We start from the raw sequence: 16952 nt of genomic DNA, 5'->3' as shown, positions 1-16952 counted from the left end.
TATTAAATCATCAGTCCGTATTAATTACCACGGACGTGAGTCGCATGTGAACACACCATAGCTAAGTATTGGATTTGACATTTATGCCTTAACGAAATGGATTGTGTAGAATTGTCCTTACAGTCCTCACCATTTTTTGAATCCTCACCGGAAGCGGAACATATATATATATATATATATATATATATATATATATATATATATATATATATATAACTTTTTATTTTGTGTATTTATGTGAACTAGTAGAAATTAGCTGCGCCGTTGGCGCCGGGTTGGATCAGGTTTGCCTAAATGCTCTTGAAAATTTTATATAACATCTTGAAAAAGAAAGTTAAAAAGTACAATGCTATAATAATTATATTTTTTTCAAAGATGCTTTATGTTGAGAAGCAAAAAATCATGTCACGAAAGAGAGAAATCTCATCCTTGATTTGTTAGCAAGATGATCCTTCTGAAAAATACCTACAAGAATTTCAAACTTTTGACACCTCTACAATACCTACAATACGTACAAGAATTTCAAACAAAAAAAAAACGTGTTTTAAGATGTTATCCAACTTTTGACATATTTAAGAGCAAACTTATAAAAATTTCCAGAAAAAAAACCATTTGTTTTGCAGAATAAATCAAAACGAAAATATGATGAAAGAATTATTGTCCCTACAATTATATATTCAGCATCGTTAAGTGTTTTAAATAACCACTCCATAATTAAAAAAAAAAAAACAAAAAAAAAAACAAAGATCAGTTAAAGAAAATACAAAGGAAGTGGGAAGGTCAGCAGATCAGAGAGTGCAGCCAGTATTAAAGCCCATGAAGTATCATCATCCACAGAAATCAACAAATAATTAAGCATCTGAAATGCATTTTTCTTGCTGCGAGGCATCCTACATCCTACCCACCTCGTATCCATAAAGAAAAAGTTAAAATTCATTTTTAATATATAATTATAGGAATGTACAATGAACCTAAACCCAAACTTGTAATCTTTCTTCCCATTGTCAGGCTGCTATAAATCGTCACCATCTCTTTCAAATTGTGATAGGCAACTGCGTTCACAAAAACACATCTACATCAGATTTGTTTCCACACCTGTTCATAAAACATAGATAAAAACCGCAATTAAAAAACATTTTTCAAAGAAAACATCGATCAAAGTTAAAAATGTAACCTTAGGACCCTTTGTTGCATCACGTTTCTCATCTGTTCCATCTTGAAGTAGTAAATTATCGAGATGTTCATCACACTCATCCAATTCCCTCGACTCAATGTCATTTTGCAGACAAAAAAAAAACACCACCTACCTTAACTCATCATAGTGATTCTCTCTACAGATATTGCTCATCCTATTATCTTATATATGATTTATCATGTATGTATGTATGTATGTATAGAAACATGCGTAAGTCAAAAGTCAAACGATTTGTTGGCTATGAAATTTTATGCATAGACTTAACCTCCTTTCTTCTCGTTTGAATTTGGAAGGTCAGTTAGCTGTTATAACCATCTTAATACCTATCCTTATCGTCCCTTCCACCCAAAAAGGAATCGTTCGTTATCCATCTCTTGTCTGCACAAAAGACGTAAATGCCCTCCTCATCATCAATCATCATCGCTGAAAATATCCCTAATTCAAGTGAAACAAACACCCAAAACAGGACCAAAAGAAGCCATTTTTGCATACAGTACCTGATGAGGGGTTGAAGAAATCCAGAAGTCCCAAGAAGGCTTAAAAACAACTAATGTCTACGTTGAAGAACCATGATTGCATAACATTCAGCATAATAAGGTTTGGTGCGATTCCTTCACGTGTCATCAACTGGAGAACTTTAACTGTTTGCTCACATAAACCCTGTGTGTGTGTGTGTAAGACGGAAGATTGCAAAGCAAACAAATCAAAATCAAGAATATTAAACCAATCTAAAAATCTACAAATAGAATAATAACTTGCCCGTTGGGCATAGACGTTTGCAAGCACACAGAATATTCTAGCTGAGAGAGGAACTTCTTCGAGCTTTAGTGTATTTATGCAATCCTCTCCATCCTCAAAGCTTCCATATTGCCCATAAATATCAACCAAAACAGCATAAATGGTCCCGCTTTGTCCATGACCTCCACCTTTCATTTGCTCAAAGTTTTTCTTTATTATATCCCACTTCCCCTGTTCTCCTAAGCGAGTAATGATGGTAATGAAGATACTTGGATCAGGATACAGCCCTTGTGTTTGCATCTCGTTGAACAATACAATGGCATTTGTGAGATCACCATGTTTGCAATGCCACCTGATCAAAGAATTCCATTAAAAAAAAGACTTTGACTATGGATCTTGAAGAAATATGATTAGTTTCTTTCTTATCTTTTTGGTGGAAATTATAATGATTAGTTACCTGGCTTAGTCCTGTTGAATGTGAACCAAAGATTCGGTTATAAGATTCAATCTTTCTTATAATCTCAGAAGCTTCGGGATTATCAGCTTGCTGATAGGATTCCTTGCTAGGAACCAACAAAGTAATGTGGCGACAACAAAGAGGGCATTTACATGGCTGTAATGTAGATCCATGATTCCAAACTTCTAAAATGCACTTTCCTAACAGCTAAGGGGAAAATGCATATTAGTTATTAATGTGACCAAAATTCATATGTACACCCTAAAACAGATGACAAAAAATCCTCAAACATACAACTATAATCTTCATACCAAAACCCTAATTCCCGAATGGGAATAGCGTGTTTTGGCCTATGCGCATACAGAAACTTCAAATGACGAAATAAACAACCGAAAACCACCTAGATTCTCCATAACTGTTTCCAAATGAATTGAGTGTGATCTTCATTACGCTAATTTAGGAAAAGAACGGGAACAATTGATTAGGATATGAAGTCTTACCGCAATACCAATGAGAGCAATTGGCTTGATGCGGGATATGGAAGTTGCCATGGGAAATTGCACAACAGTCGTTGGCTGTCTTCTTGTCAAGTGAGACTCCATTTTCCCTTACTTCTGCTATGAGGTTTATAGTTTTCTTCCACATTCCATTGTTCCTATAAAGTTCAATAATCATACTGTATACAAAGGAATTCGGTTCAAACCCATCTTTCTTCATTTTTGCTACAACTTCCAACGTGTCTTTTAAACGTCCGGCACTAACATAATAACCAAGGAGAATCTCGTATGTTTCTCGGTTTTTCCACACACCCATAGCGTTCATGGACTCCATAAGTTTATCAGCAAGTGTAAGAAGACCTCTTCTTAAAATTTTCCCGTATCCATACTCTGTTCCATATTCCACTTGCCTACACTCCTTGGGTTGCTCGAAAACCCTGGTGGTGGTATACACCTCAGTCGCTGTTGAGAAGATGCTCCCTTTGATCAACGCCCTCCGTAGTTGACAACACCGTCGACGACGTTGTTGACCAACGGCTATTCAGTTGTGACGAGGTCGACGACGGTACATTGTCGATCATAAAACGATTTCTTCTGTGACCCTCCCCTACGTACAGACAAAGACGAACAAAGAAACACCAGAAATTTGAAAATCGAAAATCATAAAAACTGAATTCAGGTTTAGGTGAAAGCGTAAATAAAAAATAAGACCGTGATTTTCAATGAGAGGAGGCTCAGAAAAAGAGGATGAAAGACGGTATGGCTGCAAACAGTGGTTGCATATTCCAATCGGATATGCCTTCCTAGTTGCCTTGCCAAAATACGGCCTTCAAGTTCACCCATGCTTGACGGTGCAATTTTTTTTCACAAACAAATCTCATCATCGCCTCAATCTTTGTAAAGAACAATCAAAATTGGACCCCATCAAAAGAACTACAAGTCAATGATGAAGACCAGAAAACGCCAAAGGAAGCAATCAAAACCTCATGCCGTCAAAGGAGACGGTAGTTAGCGATTGAGCGACTCACCGGAAGAGGAAGAGAGAGTAAAGAAGAAAGGAAGAAGAAATAAACAAAAGGGAAAGAAATACTACTGGACGACGAGGGCGGCAAGGCAGCAATGAAACCGGATAAGAAGAATCGTGATTGCGGCGTTGATAAGAATGAGAAAAGATATGAGCTTTGTACAGCAGAAGGAAAACGAAAACATCGGTGTCGAAATAACGAAAAAGAAAACTTCCGTGTCCAATTATGAAAGAGTAAAAAAGTCACTGTAGTTAAGGATTTTAAGCTTTTATGTATACTAATGTAGGATCCCATGCGTTGCATGGGTTAGATAGGTGTTTATTAGCTGTTGTTTTTTTGTCACAGGGGACCTTTTAGAAATATTGTATTGAAAGTTGATACAATACATATCCAAAAGACATTGACAACATGAATAACATTCAAAGAAAAGATGGAATTGATCACGATTGTGTACCGGAGAGTTTCTATATTCATCTGTCATCTGTGATGACTTTTAGCATCACCTAATAAATTTTGATTGATTTTTTAGATGAATAGACTCGGGTTTGCACCAAACTTCTGCAATAAAAAGATGAAATATTATACAATCAAATAAAACATGTTATAGAAATGTGGAAATATCAAGAAACAGAAAAAAAATAATGCACTTAATTTTAACATTATGAATAAACTTTTCTGCACTCACCATTTCCTCTGGTCGTCGCAACTTGCAAGAAGTTTTCTCTATTCTTTCTGATAACATGTGATATGTCCTAAAAACACATAAAAAGATCAATGGAAAAAATATACGAAATAGCAACATCTGTTTTTGTAGAATGATGTTCATGTGGTTTATCTTATGTTATTTAACAGGTTGGCGGATCATGTGTCATTTTAGAATTGGAGTATTACCCACATTTTGAAATTGCTACAATTGCTATTGAGAAATCTGAATTTAAGGTTTTTCCTTTTATCATTTTGATTTTGTCAAAATTCTGTTTTATATGGTCAATTTAGCCTAAACAACAAAAGTGTTAGAAATGAGGCTGTGAAAGAACGTACATATTAAACAACATAACTTTTGCGTGGTTTATAGGAAAAATGGAAGATGCGATAAGCTTGCACTTTAGACATTCAGTAAGAAGCATGTCATATATGGGCTAACCAAATAGAATCATGTTCTTCACCTACACCTCTTGCTTTCCTATGCTTTAGTCCTGTCGAACAAAATGTTAACAGAAAAACAACATGGATAGGCTACTGACATACATCCACAACGAAGTCTACCTTTATTTGGATTTGGAAAGCTTAGAGTTGGAGATCGGTAATGATTGTAGCTGAAAGTATACGAAATCATGAGTAAATTTAACATGACTTCTTTTCTAAAGTACAAAATGCTTTAAAAATAAAAATACAGTTTTAAACTTCATAAGCAATTGAAAAATAAAGTAATTACCTGAATGTTATAGTTACCTCTCTCGATTATTTGCTACAAAAGTTGTTAATTTTCTGTTTAGATATCATCATATGCATGGGCAATAATAGTCTGCAAAAGCCAAAAAAAAAACCATGGCACTTTACTATTTCTTGTACAAGTTTAAAAGATAAATCTCCATTAACTAACCTCAATCTCGAAAATATAGGTTTCATTTTTCACATGCTTGGACCATAATACATTCAAGTGTCTATACTTTTCCCTTTTTTGTCTTTCCAGTATCTGTTTGAAATCAGCAAGCTTAGCTTCTGCAGCAACAAATATTTCCTGAGAAGTTGCCTCAACTTGTATGGCGGTATTGACTTGTGTTTCTAAGTGATGCTCATCAAAAGAGAAAATCAAGCTCTAAACATTAGCCCAAACCTGCAATAACCCTCTTCAGTATTTTTCTAATTCGTTTCAAGATTAAAAAAGATAAAGAGGAAATAGATCGGGTAATGCTCTATACGGTTATGTAACCTTAACCAAAAAGTTTCCTACCTATGCAAATCAAAAAATGACCTTCAACTAAAAGCCGCTCTTATTCCAATTCATGTGTGATAACAAAGTTACCTTTCAATTAAAAAAGCAACAAAAACTTATTAGTACACTAATATTATGGGTTATAATAATGTAAATATACCGAACTACAATACTTTGACAATCTTTGTTTCTGTTACAACCTTCTACTATTATGGGTTACTGAATCGGAAAAAAAAAATACCAAAAATTATGGGTAATTTGATTTGGAACCAAAAGAACCGGAAAAGAACTAAAAAGAACCAAAAAGACCCGCTTTGGTAAAAAAATTAGGGGTTTTTTGGTAATTTTTTTAAACTTAGAGGTGGTTTTAATCCTTTATATGGCAGCCACGAACACACTTCATAATATCTTTAATTTGGTCTATGCATTTGATAACCTATATATCCGATTACAGATTCAAAAGTTTTAATTCATAGATTGTAAAATAGTATAATACCCCTGTTGGTTTTTGTTGTTTATAAGTATCTTTAATCTTAAAAAAAAAAATAGTACAATAAAGTAGGCATTTTGACAAACACCTTAAAGGCAATACACAGAACTACTGAGAACCCTTGTCGTTTCTGGATTGTTTTCTGAACATTTTTCTATTCTATCTATATATCTAATATAAAGGCCCATGATATATGAAAATCAAACACTCTGTAACTTAACAATTTTAGTTTTCATCCAAATAAGCAGTCCAATCTAGCTTTTACAAACATAGTTACGATTTGCCTCAAAGTAAACTCACAACAATAAATAGAAGTGAAATCTATTTGGCTTACCTTTCAGGTTGAAATTTAGACTCGTTTTGAGAGGTTTGAGGATTCTATTAACCACCTTATTTCAAATAACACAACAAACAATCAAGAATTAGAAATTTATGAAAAAAGAAAGGAAACACAAACGTTGAAGAAGATTTGTAGAACGAAGCAGCTGAAATACAAACCTTTTCTTATGCCTAACCTCTTTCTCGTGAAGATTCCTTTGTTCCAGCAGTGATAAACGCGATTCAACTGCTCAAATTGAAATGAAACGTCTGTCAAACTGAGAAGGCAATGTCAAATCAGAGAGCAGGATACAAATTTATTGAGAAAACCCATCTGTCGTTATCCCTTTCTTGCTCCTCTCATCCCATAGAAATCATAAATTGAGATTGAAAGAGGCGGTTCAATCTTTTGACTAATTTTAGAATATTGCTCAGAGGATCGACGTTACCGATGGCTGAGAAGGTCAAGGTTACCGGACTTAGCAACGTCGTCGACAAAGTTGTTGGGTAGCGATGCGCCTTGCAGAAAACCGTCGACGGTGGGGTACGATAGGGGTGAAGCAGGTGTGAAGGTGGTCGCGTGGTGTTAGTCGAGACGGCGACGACGATAGATAATCTCTTTCCGGTTGCATATATCATGTTGGAGAAGGTGGAGAGCGCCCCAATCGAAGGACAAAACATATTAAAGCGGTGGCGAGGTGGTGTCGCAAACGCAAATCATCAAACAGATTGAATATGTGAAGTAAAAAGGCGGTGGAGTCGGTGGATGGATTAACCCGGTGGAATATAGAAGCTGAGTCAACCGAGTTTTAACAGTTCCCAACTCGGGTACTGTTGATAAGCATGTTGTGCTTTAATTATATAACTAGAAAAAATTCTCCGGTGTTGCCGGGGTCGGAAGATATTGCTTTGTAAAGTAAAGTAGCATGTTGGTTGCTTTTGTCCGTTAATGTGAGGGTAATTTGGTCTTTTCAGGTAGTAAGGACTGAATTTGTCACCATGGGTAATATGGACCATTTATGTAATTTTGGCGGTGGTGGTGGTGGTGGTGATGGCAGATGGTGGGTGGACCAATCGTGTAATTTTGTCTAACAATAATAATAATGATGATGAGAGACTATTTCTGCCAAAAAACTAAATACTAATAATATGTAATAAAATGCGAGGGTTATGAAAAATTCAAATCAAAGTGAAAGGGTTGTTTGTGAACAAAAGCATAAAGATGAAGGGTCAATGCTGTAACTTGGAGGACCAAAATTGATATGTACTGTTAAAACTTTTCACAACTTTAATATATATAATAATAATATATAATATAATTTGATCGGAGAGCGTGGGCTAAGGTGTTGGGTCAAATGTGGAGAATTTTTGGACTGTGTCTCATATAATGGATACTTGGATAGTTGGATAGTAAAGATTGATGCGCGGATCCTATTGTCGTATGGGTTGATCCATATTCGACCCATAGTTTACCCAGAAGAATAAAACGTGCAGTTATTATTTTTATTTGTATTTCATTAACGAGAAATCAAGAATTCTCACACAAACTCAGCTATACTGTAGTTCAGAACTTGTGCTGTGCTAGTTTATTAGGGTTAATTCTGGTTTTGTGATGTATTGTTGTTCTTCTTAAGCTTTTTGTTATTGGTGTTGTGAAAATATGTATAGTTTAGTTAAAAACTAGTTTTCTGCAATAACAGTTGAAAATATTTTGTTATATTGCTTTTAGATCTATAATTTTAAGAGATATGGATATCCATTTTATCATTGGGGAACCAAATGCGTTCATAACTAGCAATTTTATTGTTATTGAAGAAAGAAAGGATACATAGAAATTATCCACACAAAACCATTGCAACTCACCTAGGCCCGGATAGAATAGAAGGCGACAATGGTAACGAGCTTTCTCCATGTTTAACTGTTGTTTTCTGCTGGCTTGTGTATGAGAATTTGTAATCCAAGTTTGATTCAACATTAATTACTCCCGTTAACACCTTAATCACCACTGACATTGAAGGTCTTTTCCTGAAATCAGTCTGCAAACACCATGAAGCAACTTTCATCGTCTCCACGACTTCTGTACCATGTATCTGCATATCTTCACTGTACCTATCGACTATGCTTAACAACGTCCCATGTTCCCAACATCTCTCAAAAACACGCAGTAAGTGCCAACTTTCTTCTGGCAGTGATTTATCGAAGTTCTTCCTTCCACATAAGATCTCCAAAAGAACAATCCCAAAGCTATATACATCCACCTTTTCGGTGATAACTGAGCCCAACCATTCTGGAGCAAGATAGCCTGGGGTCCCTCTCATTCTAGTTCTCACTTGGCTTTGATCTCTGTCCATTAGCTTAGACAACCCAAAATCAGATACTTTGGCATTGAAATCGACATCGAGGAGTATGTTTTGAGGTTTAATATCGAGGTGGATTATTTTTTGCCTACATTCTTCATGGAGATATGCTAAACCTTTAGAAATGTCAAGAATAATCTTTTTTCTACTATCCCATTTGAGTACATGCTTTCGGTCTCCATGGTAAATCCACTGGTCTAATGATCCATTACTCATGAATTCATACACTAGAAGTCGTTGTGATCTCCAAGCACAAAATTCTCTAAGTCGAACAAGATTCACATGGTGAATACTGCCAATGGACTCAACCTCAGCCAAAAATGATTTCTTAACGTGCACAAGACTCTCAAGACATTTTACTACAATCATGGAGCCATCTCTGAGTGTCCCTTCAAATACTGATCCAAATCCTCCTTCACCAAGCTTTTTACTGAATTTCCCTGTGGCAGTTTTCAGTTCTTCATAGGAAAACCGAGTGGGCATTCCTGGCACTTGATCTAAAAACTCTTCTTCCATTTGGGTATTCATTTTTTTCTTTTTATCTCGTAACTTGGTAAAACCTATAACCACAATAAGAAGAAGCACAAAACTGCCAATTATGGAACCCACAACTGTCTTAACTTGATTTTTTGTTTTTGGTACTGAATCATGAGGCTGGGACAGATTAGCCGAAGTATTTGATCTTTCATTCTGGATTTTTATATAAACAATAGCGTTCTCTACATTAACCTTTGTCATTGTAAAAAGCTCAGTAGGTAAATAACAATTCCCATTTGAATGACTCGGATCACCATACTCAAATAGAGCTGCTTTGCATGAGCAGTTGTTCAGACACGCTTGTGTGCAAGTCCCCAAATCCACATTCTCTATGTCGACAGTATAGGTGAAGTACTTTACGTTCTTGATTTCAATAAACGTATGATTTTGAGTAGCATTACATGTGAGAGGAGTAACTTGAGAGCAACCCATGTTGGGTTCGCTATCATTAACTGCCCTAAAAGAGTCCATCCCCGGAAAGCTTGATCTTGGACAACTACATTCTTGATTACCCGAGCAAATGCCATTTCTCCCACAAACCAATGGATAAAAACACTCTCCTAGATCACCGGTTAGTAGATCAGCCACCGCCATCCACCCTACTGACCCCACTGAAGAATCGTATTCAAACACTGTTAAATGCCCATTTGGCATTAGTTTCATATACTGAAGTGGGAATTTTTGAGGTATAGGAATCACACTGTCGGGTCGACTTGGCTCGGTTGAAAAATTGAAGAAAGACAAATTCCCATTAAAGAACTCGACATACCTGGTTTGTTTATCTGTATCTGTCCCATTTACCAAGTGACGATAGTAGACTAAAGGTGGGTTTGATTCAACATAAGCAAACAAACCTTTGTTGGTGACTTGAAGAGAGTATGAATCTTTTTGAGCTGCCCAGTTGGTTGATGAAACACTAGGTATGAGCTTCTGTCCTTGAAATAGTTTTTGCCCCTGTACTAAACAGTCTGTAGGGTGATCAAATGATTGCCAAATCATCGAGTTATCACCATCAAACAACACAAGATTTCCGTTATCACTTAATTTCACGCCAGCAATTGATTTCCCAGTAGTGTTTGTAGTCCAAACTTTGCTTCCATCCACATCATATAAAATCAATTCATTGGTTGCAGTGAGATTCAGGATTGCTCCGTTTCTAACCGGGTAGTCTCGGTTGGCTGACCAAATGACCACCGGATCATGTCGGTTGAGAAGAATAGCAAAGAGGTAAGATGTGCAGGAGGCTCCTTGAATGCAAAAGAAGCCACAAATGGAACTGTTTGTTTCATCTCGGAGAATAGCCCTGTACATCGAGCCATCTGGAAAAGAGATGGAAGAGAGGGAAGATTCATCATTGGTCCATGAGGTTGAACGATTTGCAGTAGTAGGAATGCCATAAACTGGAGCCCCTTCACTTGGAGGTAGAGAAGAGCTGGCAATAGCAAACTGCCGTCTGTTGAATGAGAAGAAGAAGAAGAAGGAAAAGAAAAAGCTAGAGATCCATGGTGCGCTCATTACTAGTAATTAACACACAAGAGCCTATATGAAAATTAACACATGAATTAAATATCTAATATAATTATTAAAGATATGAGGAGGTTCCAAGAACTAAAGTCCAAGCTATAATTGACTCAGGCCAAATTTCCTTCTCACTAAATGCTGAAAACCATGTCATATTCATCCTCCAATGTCCCCACTATACATTTTCTTTAGGTCACAGAGTATTATTTTTTCAATTAAACTATAAAGTCAAGTCTTGCGATTTTTTACATTTCTTATAAAGGCCGCTGATTCTTCCACATGAGGATTTTGATAAATTCACTGAAACTATAACGGTATTGACAACTATACCCTTGTTCAAATTTGTAATGTATTTTCTTGTTTTATGGATCCTAATTATCCTTGAGCCCATTAAGACCCGTTGTACCAAAAGACATTCCATAGTTAGTTTATACCCCTTGTTTTTCTCATTGGTGCTTATTTAAACCATCATATTTTTCCTTTTTGACATTTCACCCCTCATTTTAATTCTTATTTTATTTTTCTTCTTTAGTGATTTTTTTTAATCATCAGCACTTATTTTTTTAAGAGCTTATAAACACACTATGATAAAACTATTATACAATAAACTACTTAACAAGAAAAAAAAACACAACTTCAAACTCATACATATCAAATTAAATCACAATAAATGTTGTCTATCAAAAATATCCAAACTACTTATATGATATAACTACACACATTTTTAATTTCAACTATTGTATGTTATTTTGGGCTTTTAGTTTAGCCACTCTTTTGTTATTATTAATAAATATTCTCACTTGATTAGTTGTTCAAATGTTTGTTATTCGGATTTAACGGATACCGAACCAATTAAGTCGACTCATTTAAAACCGAAAACGATTAAATCAAACCTTATTTGGTTCGGTTCAGTTAATATATTGGAAGTCAAAAAATCAATCAAACCAAATGGAACAAATTGATAATTGATTAAACCGACCGAATAACATCCCTAATCATAATCAAGAAAATTAATATATATTTTTTTATATTCAGAATAAACAAAATCATAGTCGTCAATATTCACAAGAATCATAATCTTTTTAAAAAAGGGCCGTTGATATAAAAAATAACCAAAAAAGAAAAAGAATAATAATTACTAAAATGAGGGGTGAAATGTTAAAATAAAATAAAATATGGTGGTTTAAATAAGGAGAGTAGATGAAAAGAGGGTAACAAAGTATAAACTATCCATTAAATGTTTTTTGGTGGAATTGGTCGACGAATAATTAGATACCAAAATAAAAACAGTACAAATTTAAATGAGGGCATAGTTGTCATATATTTAAGTGGATTTATCAAAATGGTCAGTGGAAGAATCAACTCCCTCTTATAAATGGTTATGAGCCGTTTAAAAAAAAACGGAAAAGAAACTTATTGACTTCTCGAGGATATTCAAAAGCCAAATATTCTTCTTATGGAAAGATAGTACCGATTCCTTAACCTAAGTCATAGTATGAAACCCTTATTAAAGGCGGATTAGTGCTAAAATTAGAAGATATAATAACATACAACTTTTCGTTTACTATAAATACCTATATGTTCAAAAAAAGAAAATGTTTAGAACAATTAACAGGGGTAGAGCTAGGAGGTGGGAAGCAGTTGGGTTTTTTAGGTTTCTTTGGTTTGATTTTCTTTCGGTTCCAAACCATAAACTAAAGCTAAACCAAATTCAAGGAAACACAAGCTAAATCAAAAACTTAATTATATTTCAGTTTCCAAATTTTAAGGTTAAAAATAAATGTTAAACTTTAAATTTTCCAAATATAAAATTCTCAAGTTTCAAATATAAATATCTAAAATTTCAAATCCTTTCTAATAAATGAAGGTTTTTTTTGCTACTTTCACACTCTCATTCAATTTGTCAAATGTCATTTTATAGTTATTTTGAATTAATTCTTTTTGTACATGTCATTTTATAAATTTTTCTTTTTTTTTATTAAATTTCACATAATATTTTAATGTAATAATTACAATAAATGTAGTAATAAATAAATATCAATTTCATTAATAAACTTACCTTTTAATTTCAAAATTCCAAAAATTAAAGCTCATTAATTTTTTTATTTATTTAAATTTAAAAGATAAAAAAAATTTACATTATAACAAATTTCATTATTTTTCTTATTTTCTTATAAATTCAAAATTCTTAAATATTTTGACCTTTATATTTAATTTTTTTTAAATTAACCATTTAATACGTGGGTCTCCCAACTAGTATTAAATATAAAAATCCAAATGAAACATAGAGGACGATGGAAAGAATAGGTTAATGGAATAAACTTTTGGGATTTTATAATTGTGAAGTTGATGTGTCCGTGAAAACATAAAATATCAAAATATGTATCAATTTCTCTATATATTTTTTAAAGAACAGAGAAATATAATATTTAACTAATATAATTAATTAATTAATTAAATTCATTAATTCGGTTGGTTTGGTCCGAACTCTACTTGATCATAACCATAAACCAAATTCATAATTCAGTTTGGTTTGAAACCAAACCAAAAACCAAATATGAAAATTGTTTTAGTCTAAATTTGGTTTTGGTTTCGACTTACCTCTACTTATAATATCTATCAATATCAATATCAATCAATATCTATACTATAAAGAAGTCCATTGAAACTCATGTGGTTAGAGATCAATAATTATCTTAAACCATATTAATTTGAAACTTATGTCATTTCATATTTCCTAAATTAATGATAATTATTCACATATGACATTATATATATATATATATATATATATATATATATATATATATATACACACACACACACATACACACACACTAGTTGTGAGACTTATGTATTACATGAGTTTGTTCAAAAATATAAAAATAAATATGAAGATCTCAAAATTTAGAAAATTGGAATTTAATAAGGAAAGAGAGAAAAATATTAACTACTAAAATTTGAAGTGATCATTTCTCATTTAAATTTAAATAAATAAACAATTAAAATAATTTGATTCAATTTATAAATTTAGAGATTATAAAGAAAACTGCATTAATGAATTTGATATACATTTATTATATATTTATTACACTTAAATATTATATGGAATTTAACAAAATGGAAAAAAACCACAAAATGACATATATGACTATAATTTAATCTAGAATTACCACAAAATGACATGTAGCATAATGCATGAGAGAATGACAAGTGACAAAAATGATTTTTTGGTGTTACGTTGCTTCCCATGGTGCTGGTAACGAAGGGCAACACCCGTTTTGTTTTCTTCATTCCTTTGTTTTTCTGTTTTTCTGTTTTTCTTCTTCCTCCTCAACGTCGTTTCAAAAAATAACACCATATATCCCCTTGGAGATGTTATGGAGAAAAGATGATGAATCGGCATCCTAAAAACGCCGGTGGGCGTTGCCCACACCGGACAACCTAATAAATGGTAAGTTAGTGTGTGACACCTCATCTTGTTCCATATACCAAAAGAGAAACTTACGAAGCTCTTTAGACTTCGGTATAACAAAAACCAAACTTCTAAAAATTAACGAAACCTTGCTTTGTAAGTTTAGATAGCCACAACAAACTTCAGACTTCAATAGAGATCACAACACAAGGATACACCATCATCTGTACTCTGGGATGAGGTCCATAAGCACACTTGACGGTCAAGTTAGCTACTAGAGTCAGTAAGGTTTTGTGTGTATTTTTGGATGTGAGTGAATTGCTTTCCTTCCTTTTCTATATTTTTGTCTTTAAAGGCAGTCGTATTGTTTAGGGGTGAGCTCAGTTCCGGAACAGGACCAGACCAAAACAAAACTGAAAAACTGAGAACTAGATTTAAGAACCGAATCAAATTACATATTTTGTTCTCAGTCGTTTACGGTTCTTGGTTCAGTCAATTCTAATAAGTATTTTGGTCACTCCTACTTGTCAGGGTCTGGAACAAGATCAAACCGCAACCAAAAACTAAGAACTAAACTTATGGATATAAATGAAGCAATAACCGAACTAAATTACATATTTGGTTTCTAATCGGTTCGGTTCGGTTCCAATGGGTATTTTTTTCACCATCGGTGTTGTATGCCTTACCTCCTACTAATGTCAGTTCTGAAGGAATATTTTCCTAATTTGGTAGTCTTGCTTTTTGTATGGATTTTGTCATAGTAAAAGGACATTCTTCATAAAGAATATGTTAAGTGTGTATTGAGTTGAGCAGCTCACATGCTTGATATCATGCATGACATATGCTCTCTTAATGGACATAGCGACTGTTCTAATTAGCTCTAGTTAGTTGCGGTGTTTGGTGTTATTTTTTAGAAAACACATTTATTATAATTATAGATAAGGCTACTTGTTAGCCCTTAGCAGTATGTATCATCAAGCCCCCTAGTCTTAGGTGTAAGCGAACTGAACGAACACAAACAAGACCTTGTTTATGTTCATTCGTTTAAGTTAGCTAAACAAATGAACGAGCATGAAAGGATAAACGAATGAGTTTTCTTGTTCATGGTCGTTCATTTAACAAATTACATTGTTTATGTTCATGAACATGCTAAACGAACATAAACGAGCGAAGATAAACAAATGAAATTGAACATATATGAACCTAAATGAACATATAAAGTAAATTACACTGATGGTCCCTATGCTTTATGGTAAATTGCGTGTTTGGTCCCTAACTTATTTTTTAACTAGGAAGGTCCCTACAGTTTGTTTTTGTTACGCGCTTGGTCTCTGTCTTACCTAAAAAAACTATTTTGTCATTGATTTTTTAATTTATTTAAATAAACACACCCACATCCCCATCCCCTCACGTTACATTACCTACCCCCACCATTTTTCCCTATTTAAATAATAGTTTTTTTAGGTAAGACAGGAACCAAGCGCGTAACAAAAACAAACAGTAGGTTTTTCCCTATTTAAATAATTAGTTTTTTTAAAATAATTTGTATACATGGTTTGTGGTGCAAAATTAAATATTTTAAACTCCATAAAAATATGTACAAAGCCTATAATTTAGTCTAATAAAGGATAAAAGAAAGATGGTAGAGAGATTTGATTGCATTTTGTTAAAACTATGTAGCTTTTGATGGTTCTATACCTAGTATTAGGTACATAACAACCACATATTCCCTAAGCCCATATATATATATATATACACACACACACACTAGATGTGTTCCCGCGCAAAGCGGCGACAATAAATTGTTTTTTGGCGAATAGTTTCTTACGGAAAAATAATTATTAGATTTATTATCAGTTATTATGTAATAAAAATTATCACTTTTAATTAAAATATTTATGTTTATACTTTATGTTTATATTGTCTGTTTATATTATTGATGTAAATTAATTGATATTAGTATTTAATTTAAGAAATTTAAATTAATTTATATACAAGAATTTAATATTTTAAAATTTTGTTTTTGATCAAAATTAAATTTCTTAGTTACTTTTCTTAATTCAAGTATTCAAACATTTGACTAGTATTAATGAATTATTTATGTATAACTGATTTGTACAAAAAAACTTTGTACCTTATACCTCTTAAAATTCTAAATATGACTAATATATTTTATAATATAGTATAAGATATATATATATATATATATATATATATATATATATATATATATATGATCATTAAAACGTCTTGAACATGTCAATTAATTTTACCTAATACTCAAACATACCATTCGTATGATTTAGTTGTGAAGATTACCTGAAATTGAGTTTGTCACTCACGAACTTTTGATGAAAAAACATTTATAAGATTTTGTAAATACAAGTAATATATATATATATATATATATATATATATATATATATATATATATATATATATATATTAAAAATGTCTAAAGTTAGG

The 16952-nt window shown here is 33.1% G+C and overlaps 2 protein-coding genes across 6 annotated transcripts; both read right to left on the bottom strand.

The window, feature by feature from the left end:
- Window positions 1-643: 643 nt before the first annotated feature.
- Window positions 644-3203, bottom strand: LOC145130330 (uncharacterized). The gene is made up of 4 exons (XM_079065148.1): window positions 2899-3203; window positions 1693-2285; window positions 1175-1573; window positions 644-1052 (listed from the first exon to the last, which is right to left on the bottom strand). Exons 1-2 carry the CDS (start codon window positions 3201-3203, stop codon window positions 1733-1735), a joined length of 858 nt encoding a protein of 285 aa, XP_078921274.1. The 3' UTR covers window positions 644-1052; window positions 1175-1573; window positions 1693-1732.
- Window positions 3204-3219: 16 nt separating this feature from the next.
- On the bottom strand, window positions 3220-11101 carry LOC145132794 (G-type lectin S-receptor-like serine/threonine-protein kinase SD2-5). 5 transcript variants are annotated; one of them, XR_013718250.1, is made up of 10 exons: window positions 7106-7442; window positions 6837-6903; window positions 6673-6727; window positions 5867-5938; window positions 5516-5749; window positions 5348-5437; window positions 5179-5228; window positions 4954-5108; window positions 4598-4664; window positions 3220-4470 (listed from the first exon to the last, which is right to left on the bottom strand). XR_013718250.1 is itself a non-coding variant. In XM_079067703.1 (8 exons), the coding sequence occupies exons 1-2, from the start codon at window positions 11063-11065 to the stop codon at window positions 6900-6902; spliced, it is 2550 nt and encodes an 849-aa protein (XP_078923829.1). In that variant the 5' UTR covers window positions 11066-11101; the 3' UTR covers window positions 3220-4470; window positions 4598-4664; window positions 5348-5437; window positions 5516-5749; window positions 5867-5938; window positions 6673-6727; window positions 6837-6899. The 5 variants fall into 5 exon arrangements, 3 of the variants coding, with proteins under 3 accessions (XP_078923829.1, XP_078923827.1, XP_078923828.1); XR_013718249.1 differs by having other exon boundaries at window positions 6837-7439; XM_079067703.1 differs by lacking the exons at window positions 4954-5108; window positions 5179-5228; window positions 7106-7442 and adding an exon at window positions 8520-11101.
- Window positions 11102-16952: the final 5851 nt, after the last annotated feature.

Source organism: Lactuca virosa, chromosome 8 (assembly GCF_052849685.1).
Source record: "Lactuca virosa cultivar CGN04683 chromosome 8, Lactuca_virosa_CGN04683_v6, whole genome shotgun sequence".
Lineage (NCBI taxonomy): Eukaryota > Viridiplantae > Streptophyta > Magnoliopsida > Asterales > Asteraceae > Lactuca > Lactuca virosa.
Note: the sequence above shows the minus strand (reverse complement) of the source record. Positions and strands in the feature narration are given on the sequence as shown.